The 20,805-nt window shown below is 52.2% G+C and overlaps 1 protein-coding gene across 18 annotated transcripts in view; it reads right to left on the reverse strand.

Moving 5' to 3' along the window:
• The window catches only part of MAPT (microtubule associated protein tau), a 45,935-nt gene extending 25,391 nt beyond the window's left edge, over positions 1-20,544 (reverse strand). For all 18 annotated transcript variants that reach the window (XM_050327642.1, XM_050327638.1, XM_050327633.1 and 15 more), the window contains exons 1-2: positions 20,403-20,544; positions 1,275-1,363 (exon numbers count right to left, since the gene is read on the reverse strand). In XM_050327642.1, the coding sequence (XP_050183599.1) occupies positions 1,275-1,320 (46 nt within the window). In that variant the 5' untranslated portion in view covers positions 1,321-1,363; positions 20,403-20,544. The remainder of the gene's footprint in view (positions 1-1,274; positions 1,364-20,402) is intronic.
• Positions 20,545-20,805: the final 261 nt, after the last annotated feature.

The following is a 20,805-nucleotide window of genomic DNA, read 5'->3' on the forward strand; positions in this document are numbered from 1 at the left end:
ATTCAAATACTTAACAACGAGTCCTTGGCTACGGATTAGGGCCTGTGTGTTACCAACTCTGATTGCCCAGATCCACAGCAGCAAGAAACCGTGACTGGAGAGGAAAAACCACCCGAATTAAAAGCAAGCAAAGCGTGAAAATGCCAACCAAAAGCACCGGTGTCATCACCAAAAGGGACAAGCGGAAACCCATCAGCAAAAGAAAAGCCCAGTGAACCGGACAGGCAGAAACAGCAAAGCATGGCAGGAGCAGGCAAGGAGATCTTAGCAACGTAAGGAGGAAAGATGGGCAGCTCCTGAGTCACTGTTGTCCTCTCTGGGGCCCTCAGCTCCCTCCCAGAGCAGGTTGAGCACTCCCACGACTGCAAATCAGCCCAGGGTCGGTGCAGGACAACGAGCTGGGCCAAGACGTGGTGGTAAAAGTCTTTTGGAAGAGCAGGGCAAGAGGCACAAGCCTCCTCTCAGCAAAGGGTCGAGGCAAATCAAATAATGAGAGCTGGAAAAACTGACTTAGGAAAGAAGAAGCAAAATCCCTGGGAAGCTGATGAGCGAAACAAGCTGAGAGGAGCCGTCGGCCTGCAATGCATTACAGAGCCCAGGATGAATGGATGCTGTGGATCCTCTCCAGGGCAGAGGCAATCCATTTATGTAAGGGGTGTCCAAAGCACCTCAAGAAAAGAAAATTAAAGATGATGTTTATGGGGAGCGTGGCCAGGAGTGAGTCCCACCAGGTTTGTGAGCGCTGTGAGCGTTTCCAAGCTCGATCGTGGAGAGCAGTGGAATGGGAAAGGAAAGGCCTCTGGAGAAATGCAGGTCTGAAATATGGGGAGGAAGACTCTGGCATGGCCCCTGCTCCCAGAGCTCTCTGTTCAGTTGTCCCCAGGTCCCTGTGCAGGTGAGGAAAGCAGGCAGCAAGCAGCACCCTTGAGCTGTGACCCCAAATAAAAGCAGTGCTGTGTTTTTATAGCAAACCGAGGAGTGAACACGAACACACAGTCGCAAAGCTGCAGCAGTAAGATCCTCCCTAACCTGGGTACCAGGGGTTAATCTGCTGCTGCTGGGCAATGATAACCCAGAGCAGCATTTTCCTACGACTGCAAATGCTGGAGCATCTTCTGGCTGCAGCCAGATGATCCATGATATCCTTCCACACACATATTCCCTCTCCTGGCTGTCCCGAAGGACCCCTGGCACCACCACGCTGTTCCCACTCCCCCTGCTTAGATCAGCAGTGGGCAAGGCAGGTCCTTTCACCATCTCCAGGGCGTGCTCACCTGAGGAGAAGTGTTTTTCCTGGCCAGGTGCGTGATCCTCCATCATGGTGATGTCCTGAGGCTGCTCCGCTACCTCTCAGCAAAGGTTCCTGATGAGAGTAAAAACAAGCAGCCATTAGGCAAAACCTGGCACAACAGGAGCAAAGGAAAGGTTTAAGTGTTCCTGCACAAGGGAAATGCGTGCCAGTCACTGCATCCCTCATAACTTCTGCCCAGCTGCATCCAAATTTCACAGGCATTTAAGACGTGCCAAGCCGAATTTCCATCCTGGTGCACACAGGACACTGCTCAGCCACCACGTTGTCCCAGGAGATCACTGGCAGCAGCAGGGTAAGTGCAGGTGTGCTTCTGGTGCTCAAAACTCTGCATTTCCCAGTTTAACCAGTCTCTCAGCAGAAGTGTCTGCTGGAGAGGTGTGATGCTGGCGTGGGAAGGGATGCTTTCCACCCCTGTGGGTGCACTCAGCAGGATTTAAACCCAAATCCTTCCTGCAGGGCTCAGAAAGCCACACCACAGTGCAGAGCAAAGCACACAGGGCTGGACAACTGGGGTGGGAGCAGGAAGGTGCCAAAACTCAGAGTCATTTTTCTAAAGTGCATCGATCTACAACAGGAAATGAAGTTGCCAACAACCATTATCTGCTCCCTGATGCAGGGGCTGTGTTTCTCCCTGCTCTCTGTGCTGGTTGGACAGACAGTGCTTTTAGCTGACTTCCTAATAGCTGATATAATTACAGCCACTGGCAGTGATTAATAATCAGCTATTAGTGTGATCATATGTTAGCCATGACCATCAGAAGCTAATGAATCCAGCAACAAAGCTCAGGTTACCAGGAGCAAGGAAGAAACTTGTGGTTTTGTCTGGCTGGCAATAAATTAACTGGATATATGGAACCACACCAGAGAAACTCCAGGGCCAGTAACCAGATCTCTCACCCAGCTTTTTTAAGCCTTAGCAAGATGACTCTGCAATTTAATTTCTGCCTCAGAAATTTCTGCCATTTGACAGAACTGTACTAAGGAAGTTCAAGAACTTTCCCTAAAAAGAACCCATAAAGATGGGGGGATAAAATAGGAAAGAATTAAGTATCTAATTTTTGTCCCAAAAAATGCTGGGCCCTAATTTTTTAGACATATGGTTGCTCTCCTCCCAGCGCTCAAAGGATCATATTGATTATATCCTGGTCTCATCTGGCTGATGCTTGATACTATTTACAGGTCTATTTAGTACTGAAACACTAAAATGTAGTGTTAACCTGGTGTAGGGGCCACAAAAGCAACCAGGGCACAAACATGAGCATAAAATGACACACAAATGTGCTGCTCTGCTGGGTTTGTGTGCACACACACAAAAATTACCTCTCTGCCCCAAACACACACGTGGGACTGGGGACAGCAGATTTCCCAGTGCACTACCCTGTCTGTTGGCAGGAAAATGTGGATGGTAGAAGCAGCTTCCACCCCCTCACCACTGGTGATCCCCTCGCAGCCACGCTCCTTCTCTACACATCCACAGACATCAGCATCTCTGCTTCCCAACTGCTCATCCAGAGCAAACCACTCTCAAATCTGCTGTGCTGCATTTAGATGAGGCTGTCTCCTTACTCTGCCTCCTTCCCTCTCTTCCTCCCACTTTTTTTTTTTTGGAGAAGAGCAGTCAGTGTCTCCCCCCAATCTCCCTGGAAAGCCACACCTAGTCCTTTCTTGCCTCTGGACAAGAATTTCCTGGGACACCATCCAGAGAGGACTCTAGACACCTAGTGAGCTCACATAACCTGTCAGAGGTTTATCTGCTGCCTCCATGGACAGCACCCAGCACAGGGAAGGCCTTCCCCTTTCCCTGGGAACACAACATCCAGCAGGGGTGCAGCCCTGGCACTGCAGCAGCGGCCGTGATTCAGCAAAGGCTGTCAGTGCTTCCCGCTGTCCTGCCCAGTGCCAGGGCTTTCCAGCACAAAGGAATGGCTGGGTGTTGTGCAGGGAAGCAGGTGATCCTGTTATCATCTGTCTGTGCTGCTCAGGCCCACAGCCCCTGCTCCCACTGTGCTCCAAGCAGGATTCAGCTGCCTCCGAGCCGGGGTGGGCTCGGGAGGACGCAGCCATTAATTTTTTAGAGGTGAAAGAGCTGCCTTTCTGCCACGAGGCCAAAAAAGCATGACTGAAAGGCACAAAGATCCATCAGAAAAACCCACTCAGTGGGATCCTGAGAGCCCCCCAAACCCGACTGCAGCTTCTGAAACGCCCTGGGTGCTCTTTCATTTGGACACAGGTATTTTGGGGGATGATGTCTGGGCTTGCCGTGGGAGAGCAGGAGCATCTCCCAGCAGATGAGTACAGGTTGCCCAGAGAAGCTGTGGCTGCCCCTGGATCCCTGGAAGTGTCCAAGGCCAGGTTGGACGGGGCTTGGAGCAACCTGGGCTGGTGGAAGGTGTCCCTGCCCATGGCAGGGGTTGGGAAGGGATGATCTTTAAGGTCCCTCCCAACCCAAACCATTTTATGATTCTGTGATCCTGCTCCCACATGGTTCCCACAGCATCTTTTAGCTGCAGAAATGTCCACTCAACAGATGCCTTTCTCCCAAGGCATTGGGAATCATTCCCTACAGCCTGCCCTCCAAGGCCTGGCAGGGCTGAGATTTAAACCCATTACAATAGGGCTGATGAAATTTCATCAGCACCAGATAAGCAAATAAATAACATTAAGCAGACAAAGCGATCCAGTGGGTAAGCAGGAGTGAGCCACCACCATTATCTCTAAGCTGCAAAGCTCTCCCAGCAGGATTTCAAACACACAGGCCATGGAATCATACCCATTCACCAGGAATGTCATCTGTAAGGACATTTTACACCTCTCCAATGGATGCTGAACTCCATCCTCTCCCTTTTTCTTCCTCATGCATTGTACATGTCAGCTAAAAGCATCTCTCACTCCAAACCCCATGGATGATTTTGGGACAGATCTGGCCTGTTCAAACCAAGAAGCAAAACTGAATTGTCTTTATCCACCCCCCTTGTGTGTCTAGAGGGAAAGTCTCAGCTCTGCTTTGGGTTTTCACTCAGGTAATAAATTCAATGACCAAAGAGAATTTAAACCTTCTTAAAACTGCGTGTTCTAGATTTGAATTCTTAAAAAGAGATGGTCTGAGAATTTTGAAAGAAGCCCATAATTATAACCCTGTTTGTTTTTCCTTTTGAGTGGGGGAAGTGGAAATCCCTCTTAGGAAAAAACACAACATCAAGGGGGGGAAAAAAAATATTCTAAAACATTCTTAAAAGTGTAAAAGCAGCCCCGCCCTGAAGCAATGGTTCAGTGATGCATAATTAGAGCAAGGAGAGCTGTGCAGAGATAAACTTGAGCAGCACCCTCTGCACGGCAGATAAAACACAAACCCTCGGAAGAACCTTATCCATTCCCAGCAGGACTCTTCTCCTTAACCAGGGACACTATCTGAAAAGCAGCAGCCTACCCCACAATTAACAGCTCCTCCAAACCTCCCCCAGACCCACAGCCTGCCTTTCAGGAGGAGAGGCCTCCGGAGGAGTCCTCTGGAACAACCCAACCAGGCACTCAGGAGGCAAAGTTCTGCTTGCCAGGAGCAGGAGGAACAGCCCCATTTCAGCCCACCAATGCCACTGGTGCTTGCTCTGTGTGTGCAGCCCCAGGCCCTGAGTTTGTTTGTCCAGGAGCTGAGTTTAACCGGTGAGAGCCCGGCCAGCTCCTGCCACCAAACGCAGCCGCTGTGCCATTCGCTGGCGTGACGACGAGGCACAGGCTGGCACATGGAACACTTCACTGCCAGGCTTGGAGCTGCTTTCCCAGCTGGCATCTCAAGCCTCCAGCTGGTTTGAGAGTAGAATGTTGCCATCCCTACCCTCAGAGCAGTGTGAGCTGGAGAGGAGTAGATACTCCAGCGTGCTGGAGGTGTGTGTGGATCCACAGGCAGAGCAGAAGGGAGCTTGTGGCACCAGGTGACTCTGGATGTGCTTCTCCAGGTAACTGAGCTCCACGTGGAGCAACCAGGAGCAGCTCTCAAGTGTTTGAATAACATGTCACAGCTGAACCAGGCCCCAGAACACTCACACAATCATAAAATGGCCTGGGTTGGGAGGGATCTTCAAGACCATCCAGCTCCAACCCCCCTGCTGTGGACAGGGACACCTTCCACTAGAACAGGTGGTTCAGAGCTCCATCTAACCTGGCCTTGAACACTTCCAGGCATCACAGGATGGTCTGAGTGGGAAGGGACCTTAAATATCATCTCATTCCAACCCCCTGCCACAGGCAGGGACACCTTCCACCAGCCCAGGTGGCTCCAAGCCCCGTCCAACCTGGCCTTGGACACTTCCAGGGATCCAGGGGCAGCCACAGCTTCTCTGGGCAACCTGTGCCAGGGCCTCATCACCCTCACAGGGAGGAATTTCTTCCTGATATCCAATCTAAACCTACTCTTTGTCAGTGTGAAGCCATTCCCCCTTGTCCTGTCACTCCAGGCCTTGGTAAATAGTCTCTCTCCATCTTTCCTATCAGCTCCCTTCAGGTACTGCAAGGCCACCCCAAAGACTTCACTTTGGGGGCATCCCTTTGTAGTGCACAGCCCCATGCCCAGTCCTCAGCAGCAATTCCAGCCCAGCTTCCAAAGACATCTTTACATCTTTCCAGAGCAGTCAGGACACATCCCACCAGCACAACACCACAGCAGAGCCCCCATCCCGCCATCCCACTGGGGCAAACCCCTCACAAAGCCTCCAGCACCCTCCACCCTGGAGAACACAGACCCAAAATCAAGTCAGGCAACCCAAACTCTTAATCTTTTGTCAAAAAAGCTTCTCCCCAGCGAAAGGTAAATAAATAAAATCAAAACAAAGTGCCCTATCCCTACTGAGAGCGGCCCCGTGGTGGAGCGGGACGACAGCAGATGCCAGGAGGAGACAGCTGGGCCTTGGTGGAATCTGTGCCAGACAACATCATCAGCACTGTCACAGAGGAGCACGAGAAAGCCTCCCCACTGCCCCTCTGGTGCCAGGAGGGGAGTGCTCCCACGATGCCCACCCGGGAGCCGCAGGATTATCCCCGATCAGAGGGAGAGGCAGGGTCTGGATCTGCTTCCAACTGCGCAGCTCCGGGGATCACGAGGCTGGGGACTGACAGCTCAATTTACACACACACCGCTCCCAAAATAAACTGCAGAGCTGCTGGTGGGTGGGTGCAGGGGGCTGTGGGGTAAGAAAACATGGGAAAAGAGGCATTTTGGCACTGGGAGAGGCTGGCAGGATTTGCACGCTCTGGGCCTCATCACTGGGTTCAAACAAGCAGCTCCATCCTTCACACGAGCCACAGAATACCCAGGTAGCTCCCAGATGTGGCCTCTCAGATACTGTCACGTGTGCTCAGAGCCTTCCTTCTCCGTTATTTAATCAGTGAGGGCACAAAGCAACCGCTCTTGCTATTGAAAATGAAAACTCAACAAACGCGAGCTAAGCGTTACCTCTGAAAGGTGATCAAACACAAACAGGGCTTTAAGAAAAAGCATCATTCTATCTGAATTACATAATTAAAACGGAGTGACAGCCCCGTGAAACAGCATCAGCCTGAAAGGCTGTTCATAATTCATAAGCAACTTCCTTTTCATCTCCTTTGTGTACTTCTCCAAGTACTGTTTTTCCCAGAAGCTGACAGAGGAAGGAAGATGGACGATGATCTCATTAATTGCAGGCACTGTCTAATATGCAGTGAGCTGAGAAATTACACAGAGTTTTCTAGTCAAGAGGCCAGGAAAACTTCCTTTGGGTTCAAAGACAGACAAATGCCTTTTGGAACAACAGGAGGGAGTCACAAAAGAAATAGTCCCAAAAATGCTTTTTTTTTTGCCCCTTTCCCCTCAAAATTTTTCCATGTTATAGTTTAAATGACTCCTTGAAGGTCTGAAACTTTTGACAGCTTTTTTTTGGGAGCTGGACACCTTCCAAGCAGGCATGAGACAGGGTTGGGCTCACAGCAGAACAGCAGGGAAAGGTCTCTGGAGGGGGCTCGTGGCCAGAGAAAAGCCAAGGAACACTCCATGCTGATAAATTCCTCAGGGTTGCTGAGAATTAAACTAACAGAATTTGCCATCCCAAATCAGCTTAGGCCCAGTTCAGCAGCTGCCTCGGAGCAGGGTGGCAATTAGGAGACCAGATTATCCAGACACAAAACCCCAGGAGCTGGACTCAGGAGGTGGGAAGTGGCTTTATCTGCACGTCTCTTCTCTGCCCAAATAAAAGGGCACCACAACTGTGGCCTCTTCCAAGAACGGGAACGTGCTGGGGAATCACCTGATGGGACATACACAAGTGGTTTGCAATGTGGGAATATCAATCCACAGATCTTGCATCAATTGCTACCGGTAGAGGCTCACGGTTTATCAAAGGCATCGCTGTTCCCACCTTCCCCAGAGAGGGAACAGGGGTGAAAAGGCTCACCAGGATCCTCACTATGTCTTCCCTCCTTGATCTTTCACCCCTTCTTACTTTCAGTCTCATCTGACCAAACCAAGCCCAGCCTTTCCCGACACCACCACAGAGCCCTCCCTTCCCCATCCCAGCTCTGCCTGGGAGCTCTCAGAGGGTGTTTAAGGGTGTTCATGGCCCAGGTTGGTGCTGGCACTCTGCATCACCCAGCTCATTCTATGGTGTGATGCAAAGATCAGGCTGCCTCTAAGTCCACTAACTTTAGGTAGATTATAGAGCTCTGATCAGCAGGGCTTAGGTGGCAGCAGAAAAGGAAGCCACAGTAGTTTTAAAGCCAGCCCTGCGTGTTCAGCAGGCTCTTTGTGAGGAGAGGGAAGGGAAGCCTCTTTGGCAGGGATTTACTAAGCTACCTCTGGATTTCTTCCCAACCCCCTGCTACAGCATCTCGCAGTCGCTGAGACACGAGATGGTCGATGGGTGGATAAATTCCTCCTCCCCAAAATCCCGCTTGCTTGGGAAGCCTTTAAGCAGTTGAACACGTAGAGCGGATCAGAGAGAAGGCAGATCTTATTTACCAGCTAATTCTCTCTGACTCTTCCCATCCCAGGCTCAGCCCAACCCTGCTGCAAATCAGAGCATCTTCCCTGCTGCTGCAGGTTTTAAGGCGGGCTCCGACAGCACTCAGGTTTGTACCAGTCACTGCTCACTTAGCAGAAAATGCTGGAAGGTTGGATCTTCCCCTGCACTGCCTTTCCAAGGCTCCACTCTGGGCTGAGATGTAGCTGAACCACCATGCACGGTCGAGTCCTCGGACAGCTGCTCCCCCAGCCTGCCCACTGCCACCAAAAAGCACTGAGAGAGGGAAAAGAGGGAAGAAAAGTTCCCAAAAATGCCCCTGGAGTCCTAATGAATTAGGACAATCAGCGGCACAACAGCTGTTCTGCCCCATCAAGCAACTCCTTTACCTCAGCTGGCAGATTACACCACGAGGAGGGAGAAATTGCTTTCCTGAGAAATTGTACTGCCTGCAGGAAGAAAAACAGGCATCCATCCCACTGACTGATGGCTGCCACGCTCCTCGCTGTTGCTGAGGTGGAATTATAGAGGATGTTCCCAGGACAAGCAGAAGAGGAGGGTCCCACTTGCACAGCAGTCCAGGGAACAGGAGCCTGGCAGGGCTCACCTGCTCAGGGGACATCTGCAATCCAAATGCCCTCTGACTTATTTCATGCTCCAGTGGGTATCACACCACTTCCCAGGGCAGGGAAAAGCTGGTGGATACAGGATCATCCCCAATTCCCTAAACACAGCCCATCTGGGAGGGCACTGAGCACTGGCACACCCATCTTGAGCTCCCAGACAGAGCCCCTGAAATGCAATTCAGTCAATGGAAGAGCTGAGAAATACCCTAAAACTCGCTTTTTATGAGCCAGCCAGACACCAAACACCCTCAGACAATCAGGAGGGTGAAAATACCCACAGCAGCTGATGAGACAGCACCGAGCTGAGCTCTCAGACGGGTGCCTGACGTGACCCACCGAGGTGTTTTTGTAGCAGGTTAGCAAACAACCACTCCTTGAAAGCAGCTCTGCTGTTCATCCTCACACGAGCTCCCTGGCACCGTCTCCATTTTACAACCCAGTGCTCTGCAGCACAGCCTGTGCTGTAGGACCCAGCACGAGAACCAGAGCTCTGCTCGGCTCCATCCTCAGCAGCAGCATCCATTTGGTGCAGCAGAGATCCCTGAAACCCTGGGATCAAACACAGGCCATCTGCAGAGTGCACACACCCTGCACTGAGGACTTCGAGTTAAACGTTCTGCATTTAAGTGCAAAAACTGCACTTAAATCCACTGCAAGGAGAAACCACCCCGCAGCATTCCTCTGCCTTCCTGCCAACCTCGGGAATCTTTCCTTTCCTTGCTGGAGGAGCAAACAGCCACTGTGTCTGTGGTACACAGAGCCAGGGCCCCCGGGGACAAATGGGCAGGATTAAGCCTTCCTGTGCTGGGCAGGGCCACATCCTGCACTTCCCAGGAGCTGCTCCAGCCAGCTGGGATCAGCACAGGCTGCACAGCAGCTTCCCTCCCCGACCTCAGTGTGGGCAGAGGCAGAAGATGCTGCCGTTGTCTGGTGCCAGGCTTAAATGATGCTGAACGCTGAGATCAACGTGCAACCAGCAGCCTCAAAAATTAACAGAATTTTATGAGAAGAAAAGTTCGCTTACGCCTCTGTGGACCTGAAGATTTGGGTACTTGGCATCACCTCCCACCTCAACCAAGTCAATAAGGTGTGTGTGGTGCAGCACCACAGGAAGGGTCCAAAATTCGTGGTAAAAAAAAAAAAAAGTAGATTTTTTTTTTTCTTCAGAACAGCAATTTTTGATTGTGGAAAGATCCAAAGAGCGAGGCCCTCAAAAACTGGGCACAGCAAGGCTGCAAAATTCACCAAGCCAGGCTCAGATGACACTGCTTGGTCCTTCTTCCCTCAGACCACCAAGCCCTGCTCCGACACCGCCCAGGAGGTGGTTCCAGGAGCTAAACCAGCAGAAACTGAGCCTCTTACAATCAAATTGTGTGTGACAGTCGTGCTGTGGGTCACCTCACCCTGGCTTTGGAGCAGAAACCTGGCAGAAAGGGGAAGTGTGGGAAAGAGAGGGAAAGTGTGCCAGCATCAGCCACCACCCAGTTGCACCTGAGCCCCTCCAGGTTTTGCCTCAGGCTTGAAAAAAACACTGTCGAGACACAAGGTACCTGTTTATTGCTTACTTTGATCTCAGCCGCTTCTCTTTCTTTGATTTCACAGTTCTGACAACATTTGCTGCACCCAGACAGAAGTTCTGTGAATATTCAAGGCTGCCACAGTAATGAAGATATTAAATATGAAAGATCCCTCCTGCCACAGCTCCAGCCTAGCGAGCGATCCCAGTTAGAGCGGACGCGACAGGACCAGGGAAGCGTTGTGGCCACTAATGTTGCAGGAGATTTTTCTCAGGGCAAGGGGAACATTCTCCACGGATTGGGCCGTCATTTCTGAAGTTATTTTGAGCTGTTTCAGCACACGGGTAGAAAATAAAATGATGACAACGGCGCCATCTGCTCCAGTTACTGCCACGCCACCATGGCTGGCATCGCTCTCGCAGCGACAGAAAGCCTGTCCCAGGGGAGAGGCCAAGGCAGGTGAGCTTCCCCAGGGAGCACTGTTTTCCTCCTGCAGCATCCAAATCTGCAGGTGCAAAAGTGTATTCCAGTGTGCTGCAGCAGAGAGCCCTCCACAAGGAGCAGGGAGGGAAGGGACGGGGTGCCCGGCAGATGCTCGGTGCCCCCGGACACCCACGGGCAGGAACCAGCTTGCCTGAAAAACCCCAGCTCACCTCTGCAGGAGGAACACAGGGCAACCTGTGCAGTTTGTACACAGTGCTTACTTCACCAAGCCACCACTTTTAGCCACGTGACACCCAAAACTGGGCACCAAGCGGCCCCACAGTGCCCAGTTCCAGCAGCCCAAAGGTGGCTGACAGCGCTGGAACGCAGCAGGGATGCCTTACCAGGACAGTGTCACTATAAATACAGAGCACAGTGTCATGCATTCTTGACACACTGGTTTCTTACCCTGGAAAGAAACAAACACGTCAGATCTCACCAGCTTTCGGGGCTTTAGCAGGCACTTGTCCTCACCCCAGCAGCCACCCTGCAACTAGGCAGGGCTCTGCGAAGGCCATTTTAGCTTCTGTCTGGCTCTGCTGCATTATTTTTGCTTTGCATGACTAAGAGACACTTCAGTTGAGGTCAAAAGTCAGTGTGTTTCCTGAATGTCTTTTTTTTTTATTCTTTAATGCCCAAAGACACAAACAATAGGACATTCATCAAGCATTTCTGCTACGCTTCCATCTCCTCCGTCACGTTATTGCATAACAGCAATAACACTGTTCCCTCAAAATGTTCACAACAGTGTTTACTACAACTAAAAGCAGCAATTTTTTAAAATCTGTATTAGGAGGGGCATTAAGTAGACAAATGCAGCCTAATCTGGCGGAGCTCAAGAGTAAAAACAAACATCAGCAGGAGAGCAGAGCGCAGGGATGAGAGAATCATTCAGCTCCTGACAGGAAGGGAAAGGACTGGGACACACCAACCAAGACAGAGCTCTTCCTTCTAATACAAAAACCCCACAGAATCTGCACTTCTACTTTTATTTTTCTGAACAAGGGAGTACAGTTTGAGCCATGCTGAGGCACGAGACAAACAAGGATTTTCCAGTAAGAGTGAACAGCAAATAAAAACCTTTATACCAAAACATCCCTACTGGGCACTCGGATGTCTCTCTCCAGCTGGTCTTTGCCCAGTTTGGGCCACTTGGGATGACAATCAAGCAGCAATCTGTCTTGCCTTGATTCTAGTTTTATGGAGCTGACGAGCAGATTTGCAGCAAAAGCAGGTGCAGGCAGCGTGACCAGTGACAACCCACATGGGAACCCGGGCCATAAATTCAGCCCAAGTGTTGTAAAACCATTATTTCCCCTCCTAACCCAAAGGCTAAAGGAGGGGCAAGTTAAAAAAATTTTAAAAATCATAATCCATGTGCATTTCATTTTCCCCAGGAATTAGCCCAGTTGGTGCCCACCTTTCTTTCCACAGGGGTGAAGAGTGGAAATTGTCCCAATTTAAGCCCGCCCCAAGTCTAGGAATTCAGGCTCCATCCTCCCCGGTACATTTGTTAAAAATAAATGAGGTGCAATCAGTCTCCTCGGGGATTTTATCTGCTTTCAGCTCTAAATGCAGCTCTGCTGTCACACGTATGACATGTACAAAAGGAGCTCCTGCTTCAGAGCCCGACTTCTGGTTTAAAATAATACCGCTCCCGGTCTCGGGTTACGAGGGATCCATTGACGTTCCCTAAGGTCACGGGCTCTCTCTAAATCACTAATACAAAGGCTGGCAGGCACAGGGGTGCCGGTGTTTCAGCAGTGCTTGTTTTTATCGAGGTGGATGAATGGAGAGGCTCTGACCACACCTCAGCCACGGCTTTGTCATCCCTTACGGAGGGAGGCAGGAGCGGGTTTGCTGCTGGTGGGAGACGCTGCAGTTCTGCTCCCACAGCACCAAAGAACACCCCACACGGCCCCAAAAAGCTTTACCCACCCTGCAGAATCGCTCATTTGCACTGAAGAGAAGCATTCAGGGCATTTCCCTGCCCTGCAGACTGCAGGACTCGAGTGCCAAGTAATCCTGACTTGGCTTTAAAACTCGCTTTACACCCAACCCACCTCCCTCCAGCATCACCCAGTTCCCTCCTCTTAACAAAGTCCAGCATTTCACCCAGGCCACCTCAAGCACTGTAAGGTGCTTTTCACCTGCACACCGACACTGCTACAACCCCCAGACAGGACTTTTCCATTTAGGAACTTAAGCACCAAGAGGGCTCTTGGAGTTTGGAAGAGCAAACAACCCCCTGAAGTCCAAAACTTCTCCGAAAATGCGAGCAACAGTAGCTAATGAAACGTGTTCTGGAGCTGAGCGTGGACCTCAGACAGCCGTGACAATAAACCCTATTATTAGACACAAAAGCAGTGACATATTTGAGAGATTAAGCATTAATAAGTGCCTTCACATTAAAGAGTATTCATTCTTCCTCTCCTGCCTGGAGGAACCTGGGGGAAGGGAGGAGCTGGCAAGGTAATCCAGCTAACACTGAAAGAGGGGGAAAGGCAGAACTCATGCAAAGTAGGTTCCAAAACCATGAAATAAGGATGGAGCAGTGACAGCTCAGCAGCGCTGCAGATGAGAGATTCCCAGCGCTGGAATTTCACATTCTGCAGGGAAATGGGCCCCCACCCTGCCCTCAGCAAGACCTGTCGATGAGCCCTTGCCCAAGGCAAGGGCTGGGCAAAAGAAGCTCCCAGGAGCACCACAGGAGAACATGGAGCTGGGTCTGCCAGGCAGGAATTAAAATGGAAGGGAGAAAGGACAGGAACAGGAGAGATTGATGAGGAAGGAGAGGGGACAGGACAGCATGGCCACGTGTGCATGTGGTGCTTGGATTTGGCAGGTGCCCAAGATGCTGCTTGGGAGGAGAACAAAACCAGGGAGCACCAGGGGGCTCCTCCAGTTCACAGTTGCTCTTTTCAGATCACCCACCCACCACCACGACCCCAGGCCCCAGAGTCACTCCCTTTATCACAGGATGGGTCCAACACCCTCATTTTGGTCCCATCCTCTCTGAATCTGTTCTCTTGGGCAGTGATTATAAGCCACACCACAGATCTTTAGCTGTACTTTTACCTGCCTTCCTTTCTGCCCCCAACAGCAACATTTATTACTTCTGCCTGTGCACGCCTGCCAGGCTCTCCATTATAACAGGAAGATGATGAGGCAAAAGCATGTAGTTTTCTGTCCAATTTGGAGATGCCCATTGTTAAAAGCTCCCTGTACAAACCCCTCCAGGCAGCTCCAGGCAGCACCCTTTGTCATGCTGATGAGGCAGTAGGTAAAAACCACGTGTAAGCAGCAACTTCAGAGGGCAGAACTGGCTCAGGGTAAAGTCTGCCCTTGAATTCAGAGTTAAGTGGGAGCTGAAAAATCAACCACAAAAGGCAATTCTGGCTTTGGATTAAATCCCAGCTTTGGGCTCACTAACACCACAAGCTACAGCTACCAGCAGAGAGCCTGTGAAGCTCCAGCTCTGTGACACAGCCCAGCTTCATCACAGGTCTCACCTTAAACCACACAGGTAATTCAATCCCAGCAACTCTCACCCCATCACATCCAGGATCTGCAGTGGGAGGGTAATAAAGCCCTTGCATGGAGCTCGTCAGCACTTAGTACAAGGTGGATCAGCAGCAGGAAAGGAACACGAGCCACATTTCCAACCCTTTGTTGCTTCTGACCACACCAAAGTGAAGTGCAGCTTCAGATAAAAAGTGTCATTTTTATACAGAGGCTCCTCTTGCCAGCCCACGTTGACACGTAACCCTGAGCAGCCACAAAGGGCTGGAGGACAGACCAACCTCCAGGAAACTCATCCCTCTGGATTAGCCCTCCTCTTGGGACAGTCTCTTTTGTCATCACCCTGCCCTCAAACCAACCACACACTGAACACGCTCACCCTGAGCCCTGCAGAGCAGGGACAACCCCCTTCACCCTCTGCCCAACACTCATCCTGATGCCTGGGTACGTGAAGTCTCAGCACCCAGCCAAGGCAAACACTGTTTGCCCATCACCAGGCCTCTCATCTTGGGTGTGACAGCTCTGATCTGCCCTCAACCCAGCTGAGAACGAGCACAGCTGGCCAGATGTGCTCCACGCACCAGGAAGCTCACGTGAAGTGACATTTCACTTCACACAAGAAGGAGCAGAGCTGCTGGTGAGCAACAAACACACACACACACATCACACTCACACTCCTTCACATTAAGACCAAGCCAACACAGCCAGGATCTAAGACAAGCTTTGATCAAAAATAAAAGATAAAATGTTTCCTGGGCAAGGAAGAATTGCATTGCTCTTAACATTCCCCTTGCTTCTCCAAATTCAACTTCAAAAGGGCATACCAGCAAAAAGGGAAGCCCATTCCTTTCAAATGCATGGAAAACAGTTGATTTATCTCAAAAGTGAATCTCCAGGCCACCACAAACACAGGTATTGCTGAGCTGGATGTCCTCAGGAATCACGGGAGAGGCTTCTTTAGATTTTCTGAGTCATGTACAAACACCTCAAGGAATTTCATTCTGCAGCAAGTGACTTGACACACTGATGAAATCCATCTGAAATTACATCAGGCACTTCCAGGCAGACAGCCCGGGACAGGAGCTGAGGGGGAGCCATAAAGTGAAACGCTGACAAGTGGCAGAAAGCCCTTCAAAGTCACACACGTGCTACTCAAAACCCTGAATACAAGTGGTTTCATCACCTCTCTTGGAAGTGAGGTGTCTCCACAAACAGCAGAGTTAAAACAGACCTTCTCTTCCTGTGGACTTGTATAACCTGTCCCTTAGGACTGCATCCTGAAATAATCTGCATGAACCTCTGTTCTTCCCATGTGCCTTGGAGCATCATCACTGGGAATAACAGAACATCCTGAGTTGGAAGGGACCCACAAGGATCATCCAGCCCAACTCCTGGCCCTGCCCAGGACACACACCTCAAGAATCCCACCCAGTACCTGAGAGCATTGTCCAAACTCTCCTTGAGCTCTGACAGGCCTGACCAGCTCAGGGACAAATCCCTCTCCTTTCCCAAGGCACTGGTGGGACAATCCCACCCACTGCTCTAAAGGACAGCACTGAGAGAGGGCAGACAGGCAGTGACACCAGATCTGCTCCAGGAAGACAGGTCAGGGGCAGGTACAGTGAAGAGGCTGCAAAGATGGAAATAATTAGCCCAACTGCAGCAATAATCCCTTTAGCTTAACAGAAGGTATCCCCTGATGCTCCTTTTCCTTGGATATTTAAAGAAGAGACACTGAAAACAGGAGCCAGGCTACATGTAATGACCACCCTTACTAATCAGTCTGCTTGCAAGGGAAAGGGAAAAACCAGTGGATTAATTTCTAAGGAGTGTGAAGGGCTCATTAGACTTGCAAAGAAAGCCCACTCAAGTCTAAAGGCACAGATACATCTCCTCCAGACTCCAGCGTAAACCACACATGCTTTCCACAGGCACTTAAAAAAACCCCAGCCTACAACCAGCAGATTTCAGCGTGAAACAAAGCTCCAGCTCCCAGATGGAGGAGGGAGATCCCTCCTGCTGCAAGGAAAGACTCGGATTCACTCAATCCCTCACCCCAGGGCTGTGCCCACCTTAAAAACCTCACAAGGGGCTACCTAAAAGGGCCACAATTCTGCTGTGCCCAGCACATCCTGGGGTGCTCTGTGAAGACAGAGTGGGATGGAGGGCTGTTCATGCTAAAAAGCCAGGTGGGAACAACACTGCACAGAGCAGATGCTCCCCATCTCCAAGAAGGAGCAGTGATTCACCTTGGGGGCTGCCCCTGGCAAGGCTGAGCCAACCTGTGCTTGCAGGGCTTTACCAAACATCCCACCGACCTCTGCCCGGGGTCACTCACCCTCATCCTCTTTCCAGGAATGCTGTGAGGCGAGTGGGAACCTCTCTGTGCTGCTCTGCAAGGATCAGCAATCCAGCTCAAGTGACTCCTGCAATTACCTCCTTCCTCTTCCATCTCCTGCCAGCATCCAGCACCACCTGCTTTACGGAGCAGCACCCCCAGCTGCAAGGACACGGCCTTGGGGTGATCCCCAGGCACCATCCAGGCCCCCTCTGGAGCCTGAACACCACGGCTAAGCAAGCAAAGCTCCTGAGGCAGAAAGAGATTATGCTGGATTGGCAGAAAAACCTAGAAAGCCAGCCCAGCTCTGCTGCCTCTGCAGCACTGAGGGATCCTCTGAGAGCTGCTGTCCTCCTCCCCAGGCATCAGCTGCTGCTCCTCTGAACTCGGGATGGGAACAGCCAGGGTGGGGCTGGGGATCCCTTCCCTCCACTTGTTTGCAGGGCAGGTACACAAGGGAAACGATCACCTCGGGTTTTAACAGCCTTGGCTGTTTTAATACACCCAGAGAGGTTCATTCTGCTTGGCAAGGAAGGGTCCTCAGTGCTTTGCCACAGACTCACAGGTCTGCAGAGCTCAGGGCAAGACAGAAAGCAGCAGCCTCGACTCCTGGTGCTCAGGGCTGGCTGCTTCACCTGCATTCAGAGCCACAACCTTCCTAAACTGCTGCTAATCCCTTCTGCCACATTCCAGCAGCTCCAACAGCAACAGCCCCAACGCGCCACACGCCCTCTCAGCATCAGACTGTCACAAGTCCAAGCCATTTCACTGCAAGATTCCACTCTCAGTCCAGCCCCACACCCTGGAATAGCCAGTACACAGCCTACGAAGCACTAAGCCAACCTACAACTGCCCGACCTCACCAACCAGCAGGCTGAGCAAGCTGGAAAACACCGGGAGCCAGGTGGAAACCAGTGCCCTGGTTCTTCTCGACTCACTCATCAGGTGTCAGAGCATTCCTACAGCTAAATTAGCATCCCTCCCCAAAGGACACCAACACCACAGCTCTTCTTTTCCTCATTTTTATCCTACAGGGACCCCTCCCATGGTTTTTGGGGAAGGAAATGAGAAAGCCACAGTGCTCCCTTTTTTCCATATAGGAAATAAATAGGTTTACTTGGTCCAGTTTGGTCCTGCTGAAACTGCAGTTCATATTAAGGACAGAGGGAATGGGACAGTTTGAATGGAATGCCTTGGGAATAGGGAGGCTGCAGGTGGATACAGAGGAGAAGGAGGAAGAGTGAGGAAGACTAAATTAGAAGCCTGACCTGTAAATACTTAACACAGTACTTGAAAAGGGCAAGTGATGAGGGAGGGACACAAAATGTACTGTTGCACTTGTGACCTGAAGGGACTGAACCCATCTCTTCTTCTTGGGAACTCCCCACAGGACACACAGAGGTCCCATCACTTCTGTCCTCAGTTAATCCCAGCTGATGAAGGATAAACATCCCTGTCTGATCTGTGATACCATCTGTGAGACGGGCATCACGTTTCCCCAGACCACAAGAGCTGGGTCTCAAAAAACAAACCCCACCTGCACCTTATTCCAAAGAATGAGAAAATGCAATACTTTTATCAGCTGTGAATTATCTGTCAGTGGCTGCCCCATCCCTGGAAGTGTCCAAGGCGGGGTTGGACAGGGCTTGGAGCAACCTGGGATAGTGGAAGGTGTCCCTGCCCATGGCAGGGGGCTGGAACAAAAGGGTCTTTAAGGTCCCTTCCAACCCAAACCATTCTATGATCAAACCCTTTACACACTACATGGAAATCAACCAGCACTTTGCTTTGCTCCTTAAGCTGCACATCTTGGGGTAAAAAACAAACATTTTGTATATCAAGAGGGAACAAAGCATAACCGGGTTAGACAATTTCTCACTCCTAGAGAGAACCAGGTTTCCATTTTCTTTCTCTCAAGAGCAGGCTGTGAATGCCCAACTGAGACCCGATTTGGCTGACCACCCTGAGAGAAAAAAAATGCCAAAAAACCTGAACTGCACATGGAAAGCCATCAAACACTCCAAATCCGAGGCACTGGCAGCACGGCCAAAAACCCTTCCACGGGCATAAGCAGGCAACCATGGCTCGGCAGAACAAATTAACGACTCTCAGCAGTGAATTTTGCTCCACTGATTCAGACACGGGTCCAACATCTGCCCAGACCCACGCCGGGGAAGCTCAGGAACACGCCGCATACAAATCGCGGCAGTGACAGCTTAGCTCATCTCAGCTGCTCCTTCCAGCCAGCCCCGTTTCCAGGCAAGACCAGCCCCTCGCTGCAAATGGAGCTGCACCTCGCGTGGTGGTACCACAGCAAATGGAAGGAGAAACTCCCTTTAAAGTGATGGCAGCTGCCCTCAGCGAGTGACAACAGGATTGCGTTGCCAGGTGTGGAAAAAGCCAGGGAAAATCGCCTCCCTCCCCGTGCTAATAATGCAGGGATGCAGGGAGAAATCTCCATCCCTCACCTGAAATGAGCTGTTTGAGCTCCCTGCAGGTTTAATTGCTCCGAGGCAGGAGGGCAGGTGTGCGCTCCTGGAAACACCTGGCGAGGAAACTTCCCTTTTTTCCCATCTAAGTTAGGTTTAAAACAAAGGAATTGCCAACAATTATAGGTGAGGAAAAAAAAAAAAGAGGCAAAATTCAGAAAGGGGGACAAGCCCCACGCCCTGTCTGGTGGGATTTTGGGACAAGGAAGAAGAGGCAGAAGGAAGGGATAAGGGGGCGATTCCAGCAGGACAAGGCGCAACCCCAGCATGGCACGGGGATGCTCGGGAGGTGCAAGGTACATCCAGGGGACCACCAGTTACACCAAGCAGCACCACCCCAGCCCCAAACCCACGGTGCTGGGCACCAGCATCCCCATCCCGGCTGGCAAACACCCGGGATTCAACAGGATGGGACCCACCTCGCTCACGTTAAACCCCGAACCCTTCAACTGGGCACCTGGGGGTGGGTAGCAACAAAGCCGGGCAACTCCGGGATGCCGTGACCTCAATAACGCTTCCCCCGCCACCAAAATCCCGCGCTGGGCGTGGACAGCTCCTTCCCTTCGAAACGCTCCTTCCTTGCAGTTTCCCCGTTATTAATCAATTTATCGTCTTTAATCACCGCCGCTCCCCCACCCCTCTCCATCCATCCCCGGGGCGGCTGCAGAACATGGCCCCGCGCTGCCGCAGCCCCGGCCCCACCTGGCGGGGCGGGGGGGGGGAAAAGGGACCGAAAATGGGGTCGAGACTCACTCCCACACGCACATCCACACCCCAAACCCGTGGTTTCAGCACCGCTCCACCGCCGGCCGCTCCCGCCGCACCTCGCCCCGGGCGGCAGCGCTGCCGCAGGGGCCGCGCCTGGCGCTGCCGCAGCCCCGGGGCGCCGGCACCGCGGCACGCCCCTCCCGCGCCCCTCGCCTCCTGGGGACCGAACGGCCGCGCCGGGCTTCTCGGGATGTGCTTTTATTTGCTTTTTATTTATTTTATTTTTTGGGGGTTTTTTTTTCCCCCCACCACTCCACGCGGGCAGAGCGGGTTCACGCTTCCTCCACCCCCCCATCCCCACCATCATATCCCGCCTCATCCCAGCCGCCACGCCACCCCCCCCTCCTCGGTGTGCCCCCCGTACCTGCCGCTGCGCGGGGAGAGGGGATGAGCGGAGGGAGGGGGAGGGAAAACGTCCGCACCGGGAGCCGGGCGGCGACCGACGGTGACAGCGGCGACGGTGACAGCGGAGCGGGGCGGGGGCGCGCGCGGGCTCCGGAACCTTCGCCGCGCCGGCGGGGCGGGAGCGCGCGCGCGCGTGCGCGGAGTGCTCGCCGAGCCCCCTTCACTTCACCCACCCCCCCCTTTCCCGCCAAGGGGGGCGCTCGCCCCTCCCGTGCGCGCTCCCGACGCCGCCGCCCCATTGTCTGCGGGGAGCGGGCGCGCGCGCGCGGCCCCGCCCGGCAGGGGGCGCTGCCGCGTTACCCCCCTCCCAAAACACCCCCCCTCAATCCCCTCACGTTTCCCCCCCCCCGCCATTTTGTGGC

The sequence above is a fragment of the Myiozetetes cayanensis genome, unplaced genomic scaffold, assembly GCF_022539395.1.
Source record: "Myiozetetes cayanensis isolate MyiCay16 unplaced genomic scaffold, myiCay2020 scf34, whole genome shotgun sequence".
In the NCBI taxonomy this organism is placed as follows: Eukaryota; Metazoa; Chordata; class Aves; order Passeriformes; family Tyrannidae; genus Myiozetetes; species Myiozetetes cayanensis.